This window comes from Physeter macrocephalus, chromosome 18 (assembly GCF_002837175.3).
Source record: "Physeter macrocephalus isolate SW-GA chromosome 18, ASM283717v5, whole genome shotgun sequence".
Lineage (NCBI taxonomy): Eukaryota > Metazoa > Chordata > Mammalia > Artiodactyla > Physeteridae > Physeter > Physeter macrocephalus.
Window position 1 is genome coordinate 5,063,237 of NC_041231.1, and position 22,121 is coordinate 5,085,357.

A 22,121-nucleotide genomic window follows, 5' to 3' on the forward strand; every position below is an offset into this window, starting at 1 on the left:
TAAAGAAACCGCTGGCAACACACCAAGCAGTCCGCAAGAATGGAAAGGCCGGTGGGGGCAGGTACTGTCCACGGCTTGGGCAGGTAAGACTCAGAACACTGAACGGGGCAGCCTCCCTCGCCTGACAACCTGGCAGCGCGTATTCAGATGAAAAATAAGCCTGATCCCAATCACTCTTCTGAAACCCACCCGAGCACTGACGTGGCAAGCAGAGGCCCCTGGGCCAGGATGCCAGGTGCAGGACTGTCTGGGGAAAGGTTCAAGCTCCCCTGAACGCCCGTATTAAGGAACATTACACAGCCGTTAAAAAGAATGAGACACCTGTCTCTGTCCTGACTTGCAAAGATGGCCACAGCGGGGGATGCATGGTGCAGTGCAAAATGCATGGCACCAAAGAGGAAAAACCCCACACTGAGGAAAACGTACGACACTAGGACTTCTTCTCATTTGCTTCACTGCAGAAACCAGCCTGGGGGCACACACCCAAACAGATGGTCATTACCTCCAGAACTTGGGGTGGGGGGCTCAGCCCTGCCGTTTAGGGGCACCACAAAGAAGCACGGATTACCTTTCTAGTTAACTTTTTTTTCCTAAAGAGAGCGAGGAATGAAAAGGATCTGCGTTGCTGAAAACTAGCTTGTGGCCCGCTAAAAAGAAAGGCGCTACCAAGCCAGGAGGAGGCTTGGGGGAACCTTAACTGCGCGCTCGCAAGTGACGGAAACCAATTCGAAAAGGCTACACACTGCACGATCCTGACCGTAGGGCATTCTGAAAACGGCAAAACCACGGAGGCAGTGGAAAGATCAGCGGCTGCCAGGGGCTTGGGGGAGGAGGACAGAGGGTTTTTAGGGCAGTGACGACGACCTGTATGACACCACCATGACGGAAACGTGCCGTTACACGCTTGTCCAAACCCACAGAAACGCAGAGCACCCAGGTGAGCCCCAGGGCCAACCGCAGAGTCTGTGTGGTGCTGATGTCAGTGTAGAGTCACCAACTGTGACAAATGGACCAGGCTGGTGGGGGCGTGGAGGTGGGGGGGGCGGAGGACATTTGGGAAATCTCTGCACCTTCCGCTCGACCTTGCCATAAACATAAAGCTGCTCTAACATACAAAGGCTGTCTAACGCACGGCCACGCTCAGCCCGTGGCACAGAGAACCCGGCGGCCAGTGCCAGGGCCCCTCCTGGAGCCGTGTGAGCAGCAGTCCAGCCGCGCCGCGGCCCCGCCTGGCGTTTCCTGGTCGGCAGCGAGAGCGCGCGCACCTGACCCCACTCAGCCCCTCGGCCGGGAGCCTGCCCGGGACGACGACGGCGCCGGGGGCGGCTCCGCCGCGGGCTCCCGCCACTTTGCCCTGCCCTCCAGGCTTCCCTCGGTCCTGCCCCCTCGGCCAAGCCTGGCCTCCCTCCCTCCTTCCACTCTCCCACCTGTCCCGCGGGCAACGCCCGAGGCCACAGCACCCTCAGCCTCTGCCTGCTACGTCCTGCACGGGCCACGGGCCCAGCCCGGGGTCTCGGACAGAGTCGTCAAAGCGGGCCTCCTCTGAACCCGCTCCTCCGGGTTCGCGGAGACGACTTAATGAGCGCGTGACCAAGTCACGCGGTCGGCAAACAAGCGCGCTTCACAGGAGAGGCACGGCTCTGCTACCGCCATCTGTCCCGCACGACAACGACGTCGTCGTACCCCGGGCATCGCTGCGCCACCACCCACGGGGCGAGCCCCACCCAGCCCGACGCCCTCCTCTCTGGACCTCGCGCCCACCTCAGGGCCTTTGGTCCCCGTCTGGCTACTTCCTGCCCCCCCTCACGCTCACATCTCACCACCCCGTCCACACCTTCACGCCCCCGGGGACACCCCGCCCCTTCCCCACCTGCGCCCCTCAGCCCAGCCGGGACTCTGTCCTGAGCACTCCGAGCCGCAGCAGCCGGGCTCAGCGTCCTGCACGGAGGACGGAAAGCCCCACCGCCATCCCCGACTCGGGACGCTGCCGGGCGCGGAGCCTGCACAACCACAGGGCCCCCACGGAGATCAGACCCAGGCCGCCGGCCTCACGAGGCTCCGTGGCCCGCTCCCTCGTCCACCGTGGAGCGCTAACCAGGGGCCACCGGGCGAGGACCGGGCCCGGCTGCCAAGCCTTCGGGTTTTTCAAGGGAAGCCAGACCGACATCTGGGTCTGACGACCTCCCAGTCCTAAAAGGCAGGCGACCCATCTAGCTGCCCACGGCCCCGACAAGGTCCACCTGGACGCACGTCTAGCCGGCCTGCAGGCCGTACCCGTTCTGAGAACAGCCCGGCTCGCCAGGGCCTGTCTGGGGGTAGGGGCTCTCCCAGCCCGAGAGGGAACCGTCTGGGCAACGACAGTGGAAGCCCAGGCGGCTGCCCGCCTCCTCACGGCAGGGCCAACCGGACGCACCCCCCCGGGCGCCTCCTCAGGCCGGCGCAGGCCCAGGCGCCGGACACGCACACGCCCCTGCCCGGTGCTGCCTCTGACCTCGGGTCTGGGCCACGGGCACTGCACGAGCCCCGCCGGGGCCTGGACGCACGCCCCAGCCCAGCCACATGCAGCTACGGGACCCACAGCAGACCGCGGCGTCCACCCCTGCCTCGGCGGCTGAGTGAGGACGGGACAGCCTCCAGAAGGGGCAGGGAAGAAGCTAAAGGACAGACGCGAGCCGGGGCCGGTCCTGCCGAGGCCCTGGCCCCTTCGTGCCTCTCGGCTGAGACCCCGCCGGTCACCCCTGGCCTCCCACCCCCACCTGGGGCCCCCCGTGGCTCGCCCACCTTGAGGAATTTGTACAGAAGGAAGGTAAACCAGTTGGTCAGCATCTTCTCTGCCACCGACTCGGTCCTGGGAAGAGAATACACGCAGGGGCGTCCTCGGCCCTTCCTCCAGGCCCGCCCACACCACCACCCAGCCCTCCCCAGGGCCAAAGGTCAGGCCTCGGCCTCAGAGCAGGTGTCGCCTTGCGCCGAGGGGTCCCAGACAAGGCGAGCCCTGGAGCGGGTGCCCAGAAGCGCGGCAGCGGCGCCTGGGCTGCGCCGGTGGGCACGCTGTCGCAGGGGCAGGCACGGGGCGCGGACTCACCGCCGCAGCAGCAGCTTCGGGTGATTCTTGCTTTCCAGGTTCTTCTCGATGAGGTCGGACAGCAGCTGCTTGAGCACGCCCGTGGCGTACTCCATCTCGCCCTGCAGGGCCGTCATGACGAGCGAGGCCACGTTGCCGCGGTCCCGCATGGAGAAGCTGCGCTGGGCCTCCAGCGTACGGATGAAGGTCAGCAGGAAGTGCTTCTTGGTCAGCAGCTGCCCGAACAGTGTCAGCGACTTCTCCACGTTAGCCTGCACCTGGGGGGCCGCGGGCCTGCTCAGACCTCAGAGAGCGCCGGCCCCTGCTGGCCGAGGGCCCGCCTAGGCCCGGTACGAAGGGCAGGTCACCCTGAGGGTCCCTGAGCCGCAAGCGTCCTAGCAGAATGGGTGGGGCCTGGCAGCTGCGTGAGAGGCCACAGCAGGCAGAGGCCCGGGGCACGGCAGCGCGCAGGTGCAGGAGGGCCTGCTCCAGCCACCCTCTGTGCGGCCCAGCTCGTCCACCGGGCACCAGGAGAGCCCGTCCACGGTCCCTCACAGCCAGCACCAATGCAAAACCACCCTCCCCCTTCACAGAGGACGCTCACGTCCAGAGGGGGGAGCAGCGTGTTGCGGCCACACAGCATCGAGGTGGGAAAGGGGGGATGGAACGCCGGGTATGGCTGGTTCCAGGGCCCTGCTCACGCTCATCTGCCCTGAGGCTTGTCACGGCATGACACGAGGCTCCTGGCCCACGCAAGACGGGTGACAGGTCCCAGGGCGAGCACACGGTCACAGCTAAGAGAACAGCCAGACCAGCCCGGCAGACGGCAACGCCGGGAGAGACGCCCGATGGCGGATGGAGAACCCCTAGCGTGGCAGACACCCCGGCAAACAAGCAGGCAGCGAGCAGCCCTGGGCCCGAGCCATCGCGACAGGAAGGCCCGCTGAGGTGCGGCTCGAGAGGGAACGTCCCACCAACACAGCCACGTGAGCGGGTTGGCTCCCCAACGTCCGAGGGGTGCAGGATGCGACACCCCCCCTCCCCCGGAGAACACAACAGAGCAGACTCGCTGAGCCCCTGCCCGCTCTGAGCTGGGGGCCCTGGGCGTCTGGCCGGCTACTGGGGAGCCCGGGAGGACGTGGGTGCCAGGCGGCTTCCCCTCGGCAGGCTCGGGGGCCGCATCAGGCGCGCAGAGCCCAGCGGAGCGCCCGCACCTCCCGACACGCGTGGCAGCAGCCCCCCCGGCCCAGTGACGCTCGGCACCCAGGCCCACCCAGGAGCCGGGCTGGAAGAGCTGCAGGGGGTGCACAGTAGACGGGGGGCCCGACGAAACAGAGCCGGCCCTGGGGAGCCCAGGCTAAGGGTGGTTGGCCGGGGCGAGGCCCCCCGCACCTGGCCCCCCTCCCAGCAGGCTCAAGCCCGCCCCGGGACCCTGCCGCCCCAGCACCCGAGGAGCCCCTGCAGGCAGAGGCAGCGGCGAACCCCGGCCAGCGGCGCACCTCCATCTCCTTGAGCACCGGGTGGTCCTCGATGCCGGGGAAGAGGACCCGCATGGCGTACGTGCGGTAGTCAAGGAACGGGATGCCGGCGCCGTCCAGGTCGCTGGTCAGCTCGTGGATGTCCGTCTGCAGCTCCGCAAAGGCTGTGGCCAGACGAGGTGTCACGGCAGCTGCCCCGGCCCCCCCAGCACCCCCCGCTCCGGGTCGGGCCAGCCCCTGGCCCTGCCACTCGCCAGCTGGGCGAACTTGAGGAAATTCCTGTGCCTCGGTGTCCCCCGTCCTGACACAGAGGCCGAGCCCTCCGCCCCGGACCTGCTGCAGAACTCCCCACGACGCGAGCAGAGGCGGTGCCGGGATGGGGCTGAAAGGGGCCTCCACGTCCCGATCGGGCAGCGGGGCCGGAGCGACTGTGGCCCCCTGGCTCCGGCCACTCGGGAAGAGCGGGGGTGAGGCCGGCCGGGAAGCGGCGAAGGCCTGCACGCCGACAAGCAAGCCCTCACGGCTCAGGCCAGGGGCCCCTGACACGCCCGCCCGCTCGCTCAGGGAGGCTCCGCCGCTTTCAGGACGTTCCAGAGCCGCAAGGTGTGGGCCCCGCGGCGGCCTGAGGATGCGGTGTCTGGTCAGGAGCCAGAGGGGCACCGGGGATGCCAGGAAGGTTTCACAGGAGCCGGCCCTTCCCCCCGGCACCGCTGCCTGGAGTCTGGTCACCTCCACCTGGCCGGCCCTGGGCGCCCGCACACACGCTGCCAGACACAGGCATCACAGGTCAGCGCACACAGGACGGGCAGACGGTTGTCCTTGTCCCAGGAGGGCCCAGGCCGCCGCCTCCCACCCAAGGCCCCAACACGTGCCGGAGCCCCTCAGGGGGGCAGTCCGCCGGGGACGGAGGGGGCGCTGGGACGCGGGCCTTTGTCTTAAGACGGGCCAGGGTCCCGGGCAGGCCGGTGGAATCAGTGACCACCCAGAACGAGGCCTGTTAGGCACGAGGCCCCCCGGGCGAGGCTTCCGACCCCGCCCAGCCCCAGCCCCATCCCCAAGCGGACGACGTCTGTCGTCTGCTCCAGGGCAGCCGGCGTTCACTCACGGACCCTGCAGAACACTCAGGGCCTCCCCTACCCAGCACCTGACGCGTGAGAGACCGCCAGGCACCACCCGCGCTGCTCCGTTCACCCCTCGTGACAGCCCTGGACCCCGACGGGGCTCCCAGAGGCACAAGTGAGCTGGGGCTCAAGTAGAGCCCCACCGCCTCCAGCTGGCTGGGGGCACCCAGCCCGGAGGCCCATCTCACGCCAGCCAGAAAGCCCAGCCGGGCTCGACAGAGGCCAACACAGGCGCAGGCTGCTGCCTGGAGCCCCCACGGGCACACAGGAGCTGAACCCCCCAGGGCCCCCGCGGCCCCGGCCTGGGCGCCCACCACTCAGCGCCTACCCGCTGGCCTCCCAGCAGCCGCGACCCCAGTGCTCAGCACCGGCGGGTACGGCAGCATCTGCTCCACGGGGACCAGCCGTGGGTCTACTGGTCTCCCGGACACATCGGTCCCCGGGGACGGCTCTGTTCCAGCCGGAGGCCACCATCCTTGGCCCTTCCCGGCGACCCGCCGGCCCACCGTTCAGATTTCCGACGCTGCCTGCGGCCCCTGCCCTTCCCACTCCCTGGGCCGCCCCCATCTGCCCTTGGGGTCCACCTCTCGGTCGGGAGCTCCCGGGGCGGGGGCAGGCCTGGGGGAAGGGGGCATGCGACCAGGTGTGGAAACGCCGAGCCCGCCCCCGTGGCCGTCGTAGCACCACGGGGAGGGGGAGCCGCAGAGGAAGGGGGTTCCTGAGAACGGAGTGAGGGCCTGGCTGGGCCCCAGACCCCGGTGGAGCCTCCCCGCCGAAGTGGCCTGAGCCGGCCCGCGTCACGCGCGCCCCAGGGTGAGACAGACACGTGCCCGAGCAAGCGCCCCGAGAGCAGAGGCGGCCCGGGCCCGGGTCTGGGTGCGCACAGGCGGGCTGAAGACAGGGCCCCTGCCTCAGGGCCCCCCACCGGCCGCGCCAGCACGTGGACGAGCACGGCCCACGACACCTGGGGAAAGGGCCCCCCCAGAGCGGGCAGGCCCAGCGTCCCCGCAGGGAAGGGGGCATGCGACCAGGTGTGGAAACGCCGAGCCCGCCCCCGTGGCCGTCGTAGCACCACGGGGAGGGGGAGCCGCAGAGGAAGGGGGTTCCTGAGAACGGAGTGAGGGCCTGGCTGGGCCCCAGACCCCGGTGGAGCCTCCCCGCCGAAGTGGCCTGAGCCGGCCCGCGTCACGCGCGCCCCAGGGTGAGACAGACACGTGCCCGAGCAAGCGCCCCGAGAGCAGAGGCGGCCCGGGCCCGGGTCTGGGTGCGCACAGGCGGGCTGAAGACAGGGCCCCTGCCTCAGGGCCCCCCACCGGCCGCGCCAGCACGTGGACGAGCACGGCCCACGACACCTGGGGAAAGGGCCCCCCCAGAGCGGGCAGGCCCAGCGTCCCCGCACCCGGTGGCACGTCCGTTCTACAGAGAAGGAGCCCGAGGCACGGAAACGCCGTGTGCCCACCTGGGGTCCCGCGGACAGGCTGGGACGCAGAGGGGGCTCTCTGGACAGAGCCTGTGTTTTAAGCAACACCCCGCGACTGCCCCCGGCCAGGCCCCTGCCCAAGCCCCGGACCGAGCCCGGCACAGCGAGGCCGTGGGGAAGGCGGTAGAGGGAGAGCAGCCGGCAGGCAGCGCGGGCCCGGCTCGCTGCGAGCTCCGCGCCCAGCGCCCCCCACCCCGGACCCCTCCCCGCGGCTCCCACCCACCTTCCTTGCACTCGAGGGCCACGCGGGACTCCAGGTTGTCCATCTGGAGCTGCAGGCGCTTGAGGGTGCGGTCGGCGTCCCGCGACTTGCGCTTGTAGGCGATGAGCACGGCCACGATGACCAGGAGCAGGAGGCCCCCGCCCCCGCCGATGCCCACGATGGCGGGCAACGTCAGCAGGCTGTCCGAGTACACCTGCAGCACCCCCGGCGAGAACTCGAAGCCGCCGGCCCGGACCTGGGGGTGCAGGCCACTCAGGGGGCGCCCCAGCCCCGCACGGTCGGCGAGGCGGGGGCCCTGGCACCCGGGGCCGACGCGGGGCCCGCCCGGGGCACCGGGGGGGGCTCCCTCTGGGCGGGAGGCAAGTGTGGGGCTCGCTCAGGGCAGGGGCTGCCCTACACGGGGCCCAGGAGCCCGGAGCCGCCAGGACCCGTGGACGCACCGTGACCTTGTGCTGCCCGGTGAGGTTGGGCGACTCGCAGAGCAGCTGCGTCTCCGACACGGTGAGGGCGCAGGGCGTGGAGCCGATGAGCACCGTGTAGTTGAGCCGAGAGTTGCCGGGCGCTGGCGGCAGGAGGTTGCGGCCCTGCGGGGCAGCGTGGGGTGAGCGGGGGCTCCGCCGGCCCCCCGAGCCGGCCCCGCACGCGAGCCCCGGCCCCCCAAGCAGCCCACCTTGAGGATGAGGGGCGAGCCGGGCTTCAGCTCCAGGAGGCCGGTGGGGCTGAGCGGCTCCAGCACAGGGTCCGGGTAGTAGAGGAAGGTGGAGGTGTTGAGCGCCAGCAAGGCCCGGACGTCGTCCATGACGAAGCCCAGCTCGTCCGGCCGCGCGCCCAGCTCGGGCGGGCTGCGGGCAGGGTTGTCCACCGACGGGGCCCGGCACACCATGGTGGTGTCGTTGTACACCAGGCAGCTCTGAGGACGCAAGACGGGGACACTGGGCTGGCCGGCCCCTGCAACGCCAGGCTGTGACACCGCGGGGCTGCGGCCATGCCTGCACGCGGCCCCCAGCCCTCCCGGGGCCTCCGGGAGCTGCAGGGGGCGGGGCCCAGGGAGGACTCACGTTCTCCCTCTCGACGCCTCCGTACTTGGCCCGGATGCGGGGCTCGCGGACGGTGGCCAGGTTGGTGCCCGTGACCGTTAGGAGGGTCCCTCCGCTAAAAGATGAGGGAGGTGGGAGTCAGGGGCGGGAGCTCCGGGGCCCTCTGCCCCGGCCCGGCACAAACGGGAGGGACCAGACACACCACCCGGCTCGCGGCAAGGCAGCAGGCGGGTTAGTCTCTCGGCACCACGTCTGGCGGCAGGACCGCGGGAGGGGAGCGGAGGGCCTGGTGCAGGAGCCCCACACCTGCTGCTGGTCTCTGGTGGCTCAGGACAGGGGCGTGGGGCTCCGGGTGGGCGGGATGGGGTTCGGGGGGGCTCAGGGAACCTGGGATGGGGGTTCAGGGCGGGCAGGACGGGGCCCAGGTGGGCTCCCACCTGTTGATGCTCCACTCGGGGTCGATCTTCAGTACGGTGGGGTCCTCGGTGTAGTTGTACCTGACCTCGGGGTTGGTGAGCCGAGCCCGGTTGATGTTGATGACGATGGGGGCACTGCCGGGGCTCTGCCCGGGGGGCGTCAGGCATCGGATCTCCCGGGAGTTCCTCCTGAGGACGCAGGGGCTGGAGCTCACCTCCGACGCCGCCGAGCGTCCGGGCTCCACCAGCAACAGGCCGAGCGCGAGTCGCCAGCCCGCCCGCTGCATCTGCCTACCCGTGGCACGGGCCACAGCGGGCCTGCCTCCAGGCGGGGCCCCCTTCCCCGTCAGCCCCCGCGAGGGGCCGGTGCTGTCTGTGCCCACCTGGGCCGCAGCCTGGCCCTCTGCCCCCACGCTGCCCTGCGCGGGCGGGAGCCGTCCTAGGCTCAGCGTGGCTGCCTCCCAGGCTGAGGGGCGGGTCCTGCCTCACCAGGGTCCAGGTGGCCCCACCCCCGGCTCCGCCCCCTTGGCAGCCGGCAAGGCTGCCCACGCGCCGGCTTGCAGGAGCCTGGCCCACGGGCGCCGAACGCAGGCCCGCGTTCCTGGCGGGAAAGGGCTCACGGGGCCTCACGGCAGCCCTGCAGCGACCCCATCAGTCACCCGGGGAGGCAGGGCAGGATGCAGCCGTGGGGCCCCTCCGCGGGCGGGGCCCCTCCGCGGGCGGGGCCCACAGCTTCAACAGCTTCAACGTCCTGGGAGGGCTGGAGCACCACGCTCAGGGCCAACTCCTGCTCCGCGGAGGGACGCACACGACACACGCACCCCCCGCCCCCATCATCCCTGATCTGAAAACAGGCTAATCGTGGGCCTGGGCCGTGAGTGGGTGAAACGAGCTGGCGGGGCTGGGGGCGCTGGGTCCCCCCCCAGGGCAGCCGCCGGTCACCGCCGGCACCTGCCCCATCCCCTCGGTGCCTTCACCACAGCCGCCAGGCCCGCGCACAGCGGGCTGCAAACACCAATAATTAGTCTGATAACAGGTAATTACCGCAGGAAAATATTTAAAGGCCCGCTCCATTATCATCCCTAATCTAAAATTATCCACTTCAGGGCTCCGAGCTTTTGTTAAGTTTTCCTTTTTCCCTCTTAAGAATTTTTCTAATTGCACTTCTCGTGTTCCACAGGACTCCCCCAAAACCCAGGACAGAGGGGCTGTGCCCGCCCCTCTGACCCAGGGCCCACCCACCACCCTGCCCTCCCGCTCGAGGGTAGCCTGCCTGTCTCCATGGTAACCTTCTCCACCTCTAGGTTTCCATAGTGATCACCCTCGCCCAGCTCTCCACAGCCCTCCAGCTTCCCAGGCAATGGGAGGGGGGCACCAGCCATCTGAACCAACGACCACAAGGGGAAGGCAGCCCGTGCCTGGGGTCCCCGCTCCCCGTCCGTCCACACCCCGTACCAGGAGAAGGAACAGGGCCGGCCGCCGACAGACACAGCCACGTCGCTGCCTGCGTTCAGGTGGCTACCCTCGATGCCGATCCAGGTGCCCCCCGAAAGGGGCCCGCGGGCAGGGCTCACACGGTAGAAGGTCGGCGTCTAGGGGGAGAAGGGACCTGCTGGAGCTCCAGGGACGCGCCCGCATCTCCAACCAGGCCCAGGCCTGCGCTCACCGGGTGGGAGACGTCGCCCACAGGCGGGGCCCACGGCGCACGGGGGAACCCCCCCGCCCCGGCATCAGGCCCTGGCGGCGAGGGGGAGGGGGCGGGGGCCCATCACTTGAGGCTGCCCGTGGCCCGGGCCAGCCCCACAAGCGAGCCCTCAGGGCCCCCGTGGCCGTGGGAGCAGAGGGCCAGGCGGGCGGGCTTACCACAAAGGTGAAGCGCTTGGACGACAGGGCACGGTAGTGAGGGGAGCAGTCCCGCACGCACACCTCCACCGAGGCATCGTGGGCCCGCACCGCGCTGGCGTCCCCGATCTCGCAGACGATCCTGCGGGCACGGGGGGCCTCAGCAGCTGTGGGCACCAGGCCCCCGCCAGCTCCCCCCGCCGCGCCGGCCGCACTCACTGCTCAGCGCTGATGTACTCGCTCTCCACGGGGCTGCACAGCACCTTGCCCACGCGCACGCCCAACCGCACGTCCTCAAAGCGCAGCCCCAGGTTCTCGCCCGTGATGGTGAGCCGCGTGCCTCCCTGCCGCGGGCCCGTCTCAGGGGACAGCTGTGGAGGCAGAGGCTGGGACGCGGGCCGGGCGTCCGGAGCCCCCCCGACGCCCCCCAGGCCCGGGAGCCGGCCCACCTTGAGGATCTTGGGGTCAGCGCAGCGGCTGCTGCCGTGGCGGGCGTGCATCCAGGCGGCGGGCGCGTCCGCGGGGCAGTGGGGGCGCAGGGAGCAGCGGCGCTCGGCCACGCACCAGCCGCACTCGAAGCGGGGGTCGGCCTTGAGGCAGAGGCCGCAGCTCTCCCGCAGGGCCGGGCACTTGTACAGGTGGGCTGCGGGGGGGGCGGGGCGTCAGTGGCCGCCTCGGCCCCGCCCCCCGGCCGCCCCACCCGGCTTACCCTGGATGTTCTGCGGGTTGTCGATGGCGAAGTGGCCGTTCCACACCACGGACAGGTTCACGGGCAGGTCGCTGACGTCGCCGCCCTCGTAGGAGTACTGCGGCGACAGGAGGAGCGGTCAGGCCACACGGCCCGAGCCCGGGCCGCTCCTCGGGGCCTGTGTGTCCCTTGTGGCCGCCTGCGGGACCGCCCGCTGGGGGCCCGGGCTCAGCGGGGCGGGGGCGGGGGCGGGGGCCAGTCTGGAGGCAGACTCCCCAAAGCGCTGCCCGCCTGCGGGCCCGCGCAGGGGGCTAAGCGTCTGCTGCCCCACCCGGGGCCCCCTCTGCTCGAGCACGGCCTCGGCCCTCAACCTCCAGCAGCTACAGGGGCACAGCCTCCAGGGTGAGGCCCCGCCAGGAAGCCAGGGCTCCCCGCGGCCCTTGGACACATGTCAGGGCCGCTCTGTGAGCCTTGGCTTCGTCTCCTAACGGGCTCAGCGAGCCCTCCTCCGGGACTGCCCCGAGGTGCGAGACGCGTGTCCCCGGTGCCCTGGCACCCCCGACCCCAGCTGGGCTGGGCTCGGGGACTCAGCCCTCCCCGGAGAGCCCAGGCCCGGAAGCCCAGCTGCGTCCCACTTTCTGCAGCCGAAGACTTGCGCTCCACCCCGGGGCAATTCCTCACCGCCTTATCTGCAGGAATGTAATTGGATCCTATCAAACTCCCTGAAGCTCCCTTTCCCCTTCACACAAGGGCTGCAAGAAAGAGAAACGTGGGCCTGGGGGGACGGGGGGCGCAGGGACAGAGGTGACAGAGGCTCGGGGATGGGGGAGAAACCGAGAGACAGCTGGCCTCAGGCATACGCAGAAAGGAAGGAGAGGGTGCAGGCAGCCAGGCCAGGGGAGCCAGAGTGAGACGCAGGTGGAGGGTGGAGCCGAGAGGAGGCGGAGGGCTGCACAGGCAGGCAGGCTCGGGGAGCCTAGGGCCCGGCCGAGTGGCCGACCTGTGCTGGGGGGCTGTGGTGACCGCTGGACCCCAGCCCCCCGCCAGGACGGAGCTGGTGGGCCAAGCGTCCACCGCCTCTGGAATGGAGCCTGACCTCTAACCTTATGGCCCTCCCCAGGATTCTGGGGGCTTTGCAGGTGGCCCAGAGGTACCCACTCCCCACTCAGGGCCACGGCTAGCCCCGGGAAACCCACTGCTCTCCTGGACAGATGGGCAGACTGAGGCCTGCTGGCAGCCACAGGGCGAGCCGGGGGAGCGAGAGACAAGCCGGCCTCAGGACCACCACGTGGGCCCTCTCCCCTCGCCCACCAGGAGGTTCTGGCCCTGCAAAGACCCCCGTCCCTAATTCGTGGGACGGACTAGATTTGAGGCTCCGAAGGTGGCTGCCTCTTGGCACATCTGGGTCGTGGGAACGCACCGGCCACCATGCACGGCTTCTGCGGCCGGACACAGGACGCCTTAAAGGAGCCGGTGCTGTCACCCTGACCTCGGGCCCCAGGGTCACTCCCCCACGCCCTCAACCCCAGCGCCCTCACCCAGGCCCCCAGGACGGCACGCAGAGCCACGTCTGAGACACGCTCCCTCCAAAGGCTGGCGTGGCCCCGGGCGTGGCCCCTGCAGCCTGCTCACCCGGGCCCAGCTGAGGGGCTGGCACGGCCTGGGAGCCCGAGGTGCCCCCCGCACAGGGCGTGGCAGACCCGACTACGCGCAGCCCTTTCGCTAGAGCAGAAACACGGTGCTCGGGGTCCTGGCGGCCCCGCCCGCGCCGAGGGGACCCACCGAGGAGTTCTGGCACTGCAGGCTGGAGCTGTTGAAGCGCAGGGCGGCGACGCGGGCCGGGCCCCCCGGGAGGTGGAACAGGCACTCGTAGCCCCGCTGGCCCGACTGCGGCTGCGGCAGGTTCCGGGCGGCCAGGGTGATGGGCTTCACCACACCCACCGGCACGTAGATCTGGGTGGAGGGCAGGATCTGCGGGCAGTCCTGGGGGACAAGGCTTCAGCTGAGCCGGGGTGCAGGCTGGCGGGCGGGCTGCGCGGAGCCCGAGCTCCGCCAAGACAAGCGCCCCGCGCCCATTTTACACGCCGGCAGACTGAGGACGTCGATGACAGCCAGCCGGGCACGGGTTCCGGGCTGCACACCGTGACCTGGGCAGGCCCACCCCGGGGGCCCGAGTGCCCTGCCCCGGGGTCCTAGGACCCCACCAGAGGGGCCCCATCTGGCAGCAGCCGAGAGGCTCCTGAGGCAGAAGCAGGAGAAAGTGCTCAGCTGGGGGCCCGGGGAGTAGGTAAAAATAGCCAGAGCGAGCACAGAAACAGCCCGGGCCCCGGGACCAGCGTTTCAGCAACACTAACTGGTGCAACGGCCCCGGCTTCCTTGCAGCAGGGCTGCAGCGACCGTGGGGGAGCCGGCCCTTGGGAACCGTGCGAAGGGTGCTTTAAAGAGAGACGCTGAAAACAGACTGCCATCCCCACGCCCCACGGCAGCTCCCGAGGCACCACGGGGCGGCTCTGCAGAGGTTTCTGGGGCTCCCGGGGGCACTGGGGGAACAGAGCTAGCAGGGCAGGACGGGCAGGCTGACTACTGACCACCGGGTCTTCAGCTGCCCCGACGGCCACCTGCGCACGGGGCACTGAGCGGCACGTGGGCTGCGCTTGGAGCTCAGGCTGCAGCCCTGTGGGAGCTGCCGGTGTGCACGGTGGCCACCTGAAAGGGCGCCCGTGCCAGCCCCCAGCCCGGGGACGCCCCTGCTGCCCCTCCACATCCCTCGGCAGCCCCAGCGCGTCCTGGCCACTCCTGGCCACCAGGCCCCGCTCCACTGACACCAGCTCTGCTGCCGGGAGGCCAGCACCGCCGTCTGTCCCCCTGTGGGTCTCAGGGTGCAGGGTCCACACCCCCGTCAGGCCACAGCCTCCCCGCGGCTGGGCCTCGGCACCTCATGACCCCAGCCATGGACGGGCGTCGGCCCGGGCCTGGCCCCAACCTCTGTGAGTGGCCTGAGACCAGGCTGAGCCAGAGGCAGCCGGGAGCCGATAAGCTGTGTGGACGCAGAGGCTCCGCATCCGAGGAATTCGGGGCCTGTGAGTGAATGAGGGACCACCACTCTGTTTTTATAACTCAAGTTAGCGTCTCCTAACCTAGAACCCCTTCTCTCACACAAGTCAATGAGCAAGTGTCCGCAAGACTGACCTCCGTTCCGCCCGCAGGGGCACCGGCCTCAGGCCCAGAGCCTCCTGGAGACAAGGCTGCCGGAGGGAGCACACGACCCACCCCCGATCCTGGGGAGGCCGCCTCCCAGGGCCGCTCTGCTCTGGGGGTGCTCCACGTGGGACCCCTGCCGGGCCACCCCGTCCCCACCATGCTCTGGTGCCCCCCCGCAGCCGAAGGCAAGCAGGCAGACGCGGGAGCACAGGGACCCCGTCCCACCGCGGGCGGGAAGCAGGGAAACGCTGGGACTGGGACCCTGCGGCCTGAGCACAAGCTGCGGAGGGGCCGCCCCGAGGACCACACCTGAACCGGGGGTGGGGGGACCGTGGGAACGCCGCACTCCTTAGGGACGTCCCCACGCAACCTGGGACTGGCTGAGGGACGTCCCCAGACAGCCCCCCTTGACCCCGACCAGCCCCCAGCCCCGCCTGGCTCAGGCGGGCTCCTGAGCAGGGTCTACGCCTGCTGTTCCCTGTCCCCGGCCGACGCCCGCGCCCGCCCTCCCCGAGGGCCCCGCCGGGCGGCCTGCTCCGCTGGAACGGCTCGGGTGGGCAGAGAGCTCAGAGACGGCCGGCGAAGGCCGGGCCCCCACCTCACACACCCATTCCGCTGCCCCCCCAGCTGGCTCAGCCCCCCAGCTTCCTGCTGCCCCCCTACTCCCAGGACCCCTGGGCCAGCTCCTCAAGCAGGCCGCACACCTGGGAAGCCCACCTGCCCACCCCATGTCCCCGCCCGCTCTTGGCGCGCCCCCCGCCCGTACGTAGCATCACCAGGGAGTGGAAGAACCGCAGTCCAAGGCGAGGGGGCGGGGCAGCCAGGGCAGCCAGGGCAGGTCCTGTGCCGGCAGCGTGCCTGCTGCATCTTTCTGCCCCAGGCCAGCCCAGCCCAGATGCAGCCCCCAAGCGCCCCACGGCTGGTGGGACTCACACCCTCCTACCCCATCCAGCCAACAGATGTGGTATCTACCGCAGAGGCGAGGCCTGGCATCGGGTCCTGGCTCCGCCCCCGAAGGCTGGACACGTGGAGCCCCGCCCCCACCCCCGGCAGGCCCGGGTCGGTCCCGCCTGGTGCTCAGTCCCACCGCTCGCTCGTGGTAAAGTCAGCGCCTTGCTTGGCTCCAAAACAACCGCTGCCTGACGGCTACCGACGACGACACAGCCCTGCAAGCGGCTCAGGAATGGCCAGCCACCTGCGCCTCGCCCAGCCAGCTCCGTCCACGCGGACCCGGCCGGACACACGCCCAGCTTAGCTCCCGGCACACTGGGAGGACGGCCCCTGCCACCATCGTCTCCGGACGTGCCCTGGGTCTGAGGTCGCATGCCGACACAGCCCCGGAGGGCATCCCCTCTACCTCCGCCGGCATCCCCACCACCCCCAGGTGGCACCCGACTCCTCCACACCTCCAAACCCAGCCCGCAGGACGCCTTACCTCGGACACGTTGACGCGGCCCTCCAGGAAGGCACAGTCGGCGGCGTCGTGTGTGCACACGTGGCGGTACTTGCACCAGTGGCAGGGGAAGGAGCCGCTGACGCAGGACAGGCAGCTGCGGGCAGAGGGCGGGCGGTGAGGCTGCAGCCTGGGCCCCCACCTCGCTGCCGATCACGGAGCTGCCCCGGGGCCTTTGCACAGGCTGCTCCTCACTGCTCAGAGCTGCTCTGCTTCTGCCTCTGCCGGGGCGCCCCTCCCTCCTCCCTCCATCGACTGACATTCCACCCCGGCGCCGGCCGACAGAACCGCTCAGAGACGCACACGTGTAAAGCCAGCGCCAGGCCACGCGTGACCATCAGCACCGGAAGCACATCAGTGCAGCTGAGAGGCACGTTTTAAAACCCACCTTGTTCTAACACACTAAGATTTAAACGTAGGTGGTGAGTGGGGCTGCAGGCCGGATGGCCGTGGTAGACGTCACCTCCCCGACCAGCAAGCAGGCTCGCCTGGCAAGGGCCCGATTCGTTCCAACGTGTCTCCAGGGCCTGGACGGGCCGCACAGCCCACACCTCACCTCACCGTCCCTGTAGCTCCACGTAACCCACCGCCCTGCCTCTACAGAGACCCTCGACCCCTCCAAGCCTCTAGAGCACAGCCCCTGCCCCAAAGATTCCAGCCCGCCCAGCACGGGGAGGCTGGACCCCGGTGCCGACAACACCCAGGCCCACCACGGTGGGCGCCCCGTGAACAGCCAGGAGGGCGTCAGCCTGCAAGTCGGTCGACAAACGACGACACGACTGAAAAATTAAGCGCCTCAGCTCGCGGCTGACGCCCTCCCGGCCCAGTGCTCTGGACCCTGCGGGACGAGCGGTGGGCCCTCAGCTTCTCCTGCTCCTCCTCTGAGGCTGGCGCGCTCGCAGAAGACCAGAGGCCCGGGGAGAGCGCCCACACCCGGCTGTCCGTGCCCCAGGGGCTGCCCGACCCAGAGGGGACCCGGACCCCTCCTGCCCCAGGGCGGCAGGTATCCAGTGCCCGAGCCCCGGCTGGCCATCCCCTGCCCTGACGACGCAGCGGCGCCCCCAGCTCCCTGCCTTGCTCTGGCGCCCGCGGCCCACTCCCCACACGAGGGGAACCAGCGCACGTCACACCCCAGCTGCCACTCCCGCCACCCGGCCTCAGGCCTCCCCCTCGAGGCCCCGTCCTGGCTCCTGCGACCCGATCAAGCGCTGCCCCGCGGGACTCTGTGCAGGAGGCCAGAGACACTCACGACTGGTGGACGCTGCAGTTGTAGAAGACGAAGTCCACAGACGCGAACTTCTTGCCCGTCTCCTTGGACTTCAGGTAGAGCTTGACCACCCGCTGGTCTCCTGTACCGGCGGCACAGGTTCCGTCACCAGGGCCCCGGGGCCGCCGAAGCCAGGAGCCCCGCGCAGAAAAAGGCCTCACCGAGGATCCTCCCAACGGCCAAGGGCACCGCCCCCGCCCCCGCCCCCCGCCCCGCAGTGCCCTCCCCCGACGCCCTTCGCGGTCACCACGGGACGCCCACCCGCTGTCCCAGTGACCGTCCACCCCCGACCGGAGGCCCCCGCGCTGCCCAGGCCGGCCCACTCGGCCTCACCCTGGCCCCGCGTGATGGGCGCCACCTCCCGCGCGGAGGGGGAGCGGCAGTGAATCCGGCCGCCCTCCAGGACGCCCTCGGACTCGGTGAAGTCCTCGAAGGAGCAGTTGACGCCGGCCGAGAGGTCGGGCACGTTCCAGGCCTGCAGCACGAGCTGGGCGGCAGGGGGACAGGGTGACCGGCCCATCCCCCCGTGCCCCCGCGCCGCCCCATCCCGTCCCCAGCGGCCGCGCTCACCGGAACCTGAAACGTGGTCACGGACACGTTGCGGGGCTGCACGGTCAGCTGTACGCACTGCAGCAGGTCCGCGGCGAAGCGCTGGGGCTCGGCCGCCCGCTCGCAGGCGTCCCGGCGGGAGCAGCTGCGGGCAGAGGCGTGGGGCGGGCTCGGGCAGGAGGCCAGCGGAGCCCCTGGCCCACCCTGCACCCCGTCCGGACCCGGGAAGCCGGGCTCCTGTCACTCAAGCGGGTCACGGGAGCCGGGACCCCAGGCTCCCAGTGAGGTCGCCGGGCCCCCTGCCACCCCCACGGCCTGTGCGGACTCACGTGCTGTGCAGGACACACCAGCCGCAGTGGGGGTCCCGTGACCCCAGACACAGCTCACACGACGTGTACTGCACACAGCTCTCCACGGGCACCCGAGTCACCTGGCAGGAGGGGCCTCGGCGTCAGGTCCTCTCGGGCCTGTCCCCGTCCCCCACACACCAGGGAGCCCCCGTCTCAGGCCTTCCTCCTGCTTCGTCTCTCCAAGGGCCAGCCCTGGGTGACCCTGACCCGGCCGAGCCAGGCCAAGCAGACCGGGCCGGTCTCCAGGGCGCGGGTCGGTGCGGGCGAGGCACCCCGAGCTTCGCAGGGGAGCCGTGGGCACCCCAGCCCCAATCCTGAGCCCGGGGGCAGGCAGGGCGCCGCCTCCCCCAACCTCGCCGGCTTGGCCCGAGACACAGAGTGACCGAGTAACCGGACGGCGGGAGGGGGCAAAGGGGAAGGCAGCCACCAGGAGGGAAGGGAGGCCCGGCCCCACCGGCACCCCTCCGGCTGCCACGGGGTCACCAGGTGGAGCAGAGGGCAGAGGCTGGCTCCAAGCAGGCCGGACCAGAAACACGGTACGTGATCTGGACGAGCTGGCCAGGCCAGAGACCGGGAACTCGGGGGCCCCGACGGACACCCCCGACCCCCCAACACCACTACCCCGAAAAGGCTCTCGTTCAGCATCGGCTCCCGTGGGTGTGCAGTCGGCCGGGGACCGGGGGCAGCTCGAGACCCCGCAGGGCAGCCCTGGAAGCCGGCTGGGCAGTGAGGGCCCCGCCCAGCTCTCCGGGGCACCCACCTGCTTTTCCGTCATGGCGTACAGGTACTGGCGGTCGGGGCTGAGGACCAGGTCACGCAGGATGGGGCTGCCCTCTTGGGCCACCACGCTCTCGTAGGCCAGGGCCGGCCGGCCGCCGGGGTCCGCCAGGTCCACCAGGATCTGCGGCAGCGAGAGCCACGTGGTGCTGCCCCGGGGCCTTCCAGCCGCCGCCCGCTCCCAGCCCAGGCGTGGGGTCGGGCGCACCCCAAGCAACCCCCCAGCCCTCGAAGAATAAGGCCGAGGCCCCCCCACCACCACGCCCAGGAGCCGGTGCAGGACCAACTGCGGCCGGCAGGCTGGTCCCGGCCCAGCCCCTTCGCCAGGCGTGGGGTCTCTGGGGGCTGGAGAAAACCACAGCCCGCCACCCGCCACCCGGCACGAGCTGCACAGCCACGTTCAGGACAGAGGCGGCGGAGCCAGGCTGGGCGTCGTCCCCATCGCCGAGGAAGGGCTATCTGTGCAGAGGGGAGGGGGCACGAGGGGCGGCGGGCCCGCAGGGGCGTCCAGCGCAACCGAGAAGGGAGACCAGGAACCCCCCCGAGTGGGAGGCGGGGGGCCGGATCCGAGAGAGGGGGCACCCCCCAGCACGAGGGCGGGAGGGGGGGCGGCCCTCGCGCGCGTAAGGAGATACACAGTCTACATCCCGAAGGCGCTGGGGCTCGCCCAGCCAGCTCTCGCCCGCGGAGCGCGACGCTGCGAGTATTTTTAGTTGCTTTCACCAAACAAACGTATTTAATTAACAGCGAGAGCCGGGGGGCTTTCCAGAGACGGGACTCGTGGGGCGGCCGGCTCAGCCCGCAGGCAGGCTCCCGGGGCCGCCGGCCCACCTCCACCTTGGCCCAGCGCCCCTCCTTGGCGCGTCACGCTGACTGGCCAGGGCAGGGCAGGCCTGACCGGCCAGGCGAACACCCCTGGCTCGGGCCACGAGTGGGAGGCGGGGGGCCGGATCCGAGAGAGGGGGCACCCCCCAGCACGAGGGCGGGAGGGGGGGCGGCCCTCGCGCGCGTAAGGAGATACACAGTCTACATCCCGAAGGCGCTGGGGCTCGCCCAGCCAGCTCTCGCCCGCGGAGCGCGACGCTGCGAGTATTTTTAGTTGCTTTCACCAAACAAACGTATTTAATTAACAGCGAGAGCCGGGGGGCTTTCCAGAGACGGGACTCGTGGGGCGGCCGGCTCAGCCCGCAGGCAGGCTCCCGGGGCCGCCGGCCCACCTCCACCTTGGCCCAGCGCCCCTCCTTGGCGCGTCACGCTGACTGGCCAGGGCAGGGCAGGCCTGACCGGCCAGGCGAACACCCCTGGCTCGGGCCAGCCCCACGGCGGCTGGAAGAGGGCGGCCGCCGGCCGGGAAGGCCACGGGGAAGGGGGAGGGGAGGGCCGCATTCCTGAGCGCCCGCGGCCACCCCCCCACTTCCGCTCAGCTGCCGCCCCGCCGGGCAGGCAGGCTTAAGTCAAACCAGACCCGGAAGAGCTGAGTCCGGCGCCTGCCGTCAGGGGAGGGAGACAGGACTGGGCCGAGAGGGAGGAGGGAGGAGGGAGGAGGGGGGCAGGGGGCTCGCAGCAGCCCAGCCTCAGCCCCCGCGGGTAGGGCCTGGAGGGGTGTGCTCGTCCAGCTGTCCATGCACCACGCACCCAGTCTACACCCCCCAAACCCAGAGCCTGCTGCCCTGCTCTCACAGGGAGCTGACCGGGCCCTGGCCACGGAGGCCGGGAGGCCGGGAGGCCGGGAGGCCGGCCTCTGCACCCACACCGCCTGGGCCCAAGCCCTGCTCAGGTGCGTCCCGGCTGTGGGGCCTCTGCCTCAGGGTGCCCCACACACCCAGGGCGACGGGCGCCTCCCCCCACACCAGAGCCACTCCGGGGACTAAATGACCCAGCAGAGGGTGCCCGTGGAGCCAGGCACCGAGGCAACCCCCAAAACCCAAGGGCCAGCCACAGAGGCGCAACAAGGCCAGGCTGGACCACAGCCAGGGAGCAGGGGACTGGACGGCCAGAGAGCAGGGCAGGGCACCAGTGGGGACCCAGAGCTCCAGACTCATCTCCACACAAATGGCCCAAACCAGGGTCCTTTACGCCTCTTCCCTGCAGGCGCCTCCAGCCGCTGCAGCCCCCCTGGAGCCCAGACCTGACACTGCCGGCCCCTGGGACTCCTGGGACGACCACACCCCTGGCCCTCGTGCAGGGGGCGCTGAGCTGCCGGGCCCCAGCCTCTCCCACCCAGACCTCCGGGGCCCGACCCCTCCCTGCTCAGGGCCAAGGGTGCGGGCTGGGGCAAGGATGTCGCATCAGGGGTGCCCCCACCGCCCCGCAGGGGACAAGGGAGACAGTTCGGGGAAGGGGGGCACCCAGGGGAAGGCACAGTCCCGGGCAAGGTGGGAGGGCGGCCAGCCCGTCTCTAGAGTGCCCCCGCCCCCAGGCCGCCAAGTGCCGCGACGCGACAGGTGGCTCCCAACAGCTGCGGCAGAAGTGTGCTCGTCCAGCTGTCCATCCGCCACGCACCCGTCTACCACCCGCCTGCCCTGCACTGGGCGGCCCCGAGCCCTTAAACTCGCAAGGCTCCCCTGTTTCCGGAGGGCACGGAGCAAGGGGGGGCCGGGGAGGCAGGGCCCGCAGGCCAGCGGGTGGACACGCCCCATTCTGTGCGCCGTGCAGCCTCGCCCAGGCTCCACAGGAGCCCCGCACGCACACGTGACAGACGGGCTTTCGGCCAGTCCTCGGGACACACCTGCCGCGGAGCCTGGTCTTCGGGCTGCAGGGCCCAGGCAGCACCGAGGTAAATGAAGGCCCACGGGGACCTGCCAGAGAAACCCCGGGCTCCAGACCGCCTGATGCAGCTGGGGACGCGGAGTCTGCTCCAAAAGTGGGGGGAGGGACGCAGCAGGCCACCAGGAGGGCACTCGGGGAGAAGGGGCGTGCAGGGCGGGTACGGGGCCCAGCAGCTGGCAGGACAGCGGGACACACACCACCGGCAGCGCGCATGCTGACGCCACACCCCTGCCCACAGCGGTCACTCGAGGGCCACCCATCTGGGGCGGCCCACCCCGGGCAGCTGGGCCTGCAGAGCACGCGGGCGACTCCTCATCCCCTGGTGTCCTCCCTGACCTCCAGCTGTCACCTCTGTGCTCTGCAAACCTTCCCCCGACGACCACCAGAACTCTCCACTACCAGCTGA

At 70.6% G+C, this 22,121-nt stretch overlaps 1 protein-coding gene across 1 annotated transcript in view; it reads right to left on the reverse strand.

Annotated features, from left to right (window-relative positions):
* Positions 1 to 22,121, reverse strand: part of PLXNA1 (plexin A1) — a 47,648-nt gene that overhangs the window by 10,912 nt on the left and 14,615 nt on the right. The window contains exons 4-23 of the mRNA XM_024117290.3: positions 18,930 to 19,070; positions 18,149 to 18,249; positions 17,841 to 17,964; positions 17,604 to 17,757; positions 17,253 to 17,352; positions 15,986 to 16,100; positions 13,132 to 13,332; positions 11,371 to 11,467; positions 11,111 to 11,304; positions 10,881 to 11,032; positions 10,683 to 10,803; positions 10,275 to 10,411; positions 8,841 to 9,008; positions 8,425 to 8,518; positions 8,037 to 8,276; positions 7,807 to 7,950; positions 7,367 to 7,601; positions 4,564 to 4,706; positions 3,086 to 3,342; positions 2,782 to 2,848 (exon numbers count right to left, since the gene is read on the reverse strand). Coding sequence (XP_023973058.1) covers positions 2,782 to 2,848; positions 3,086 to 3,342; positions 4,564 to 4,706; positions 7,367 to 7,601; positions 7,807 to 7,950; positions 8,037 to 8,276; positions 8,425 to 8,518; positions 8,841 to 9,008; positions 10,275 to 10,411; positions 10,683 to 10,803; positions 10,881 to 11,032; positions 11,111 to 11,304; positions 11,371 to 11,467; positions 13,132 to 13,332; positions 15,986 to 16,100; positions 17,253 to 17,352; positions 17,604 to 17,757; positions 17,841 to 17,964; positions 18,149 to 18,249; positions 18,930 to 19,070 — 2,985 coding nt within the window. The remainder of the gene's footprint in view (positions 1 to 2,781; positions 2,849 to 3,085; positions 3,343 to 4,563; positions 4,707 to 7,366; positions 7,602 to 7,806; positions 7,951 to 8,036; positions 8,277 to 8,424; positions 8,519 to 8,840; positions 9,009 to 10,274; positions 10,412 to 10,682; positions 10,804 to 10,880; positions 11,033 to 11,110; positions 11,305 to 11,370; positions 11,468 to 13,131; positions 13,333 to 15,985; positions 16,101 to 17,252; positions 17,353 to 17,603; positions 17,758 to 17,840; positions 17,965 to 18,148; positions 18,250 to 18,929; positions 19,071 to 22,121) is intronic.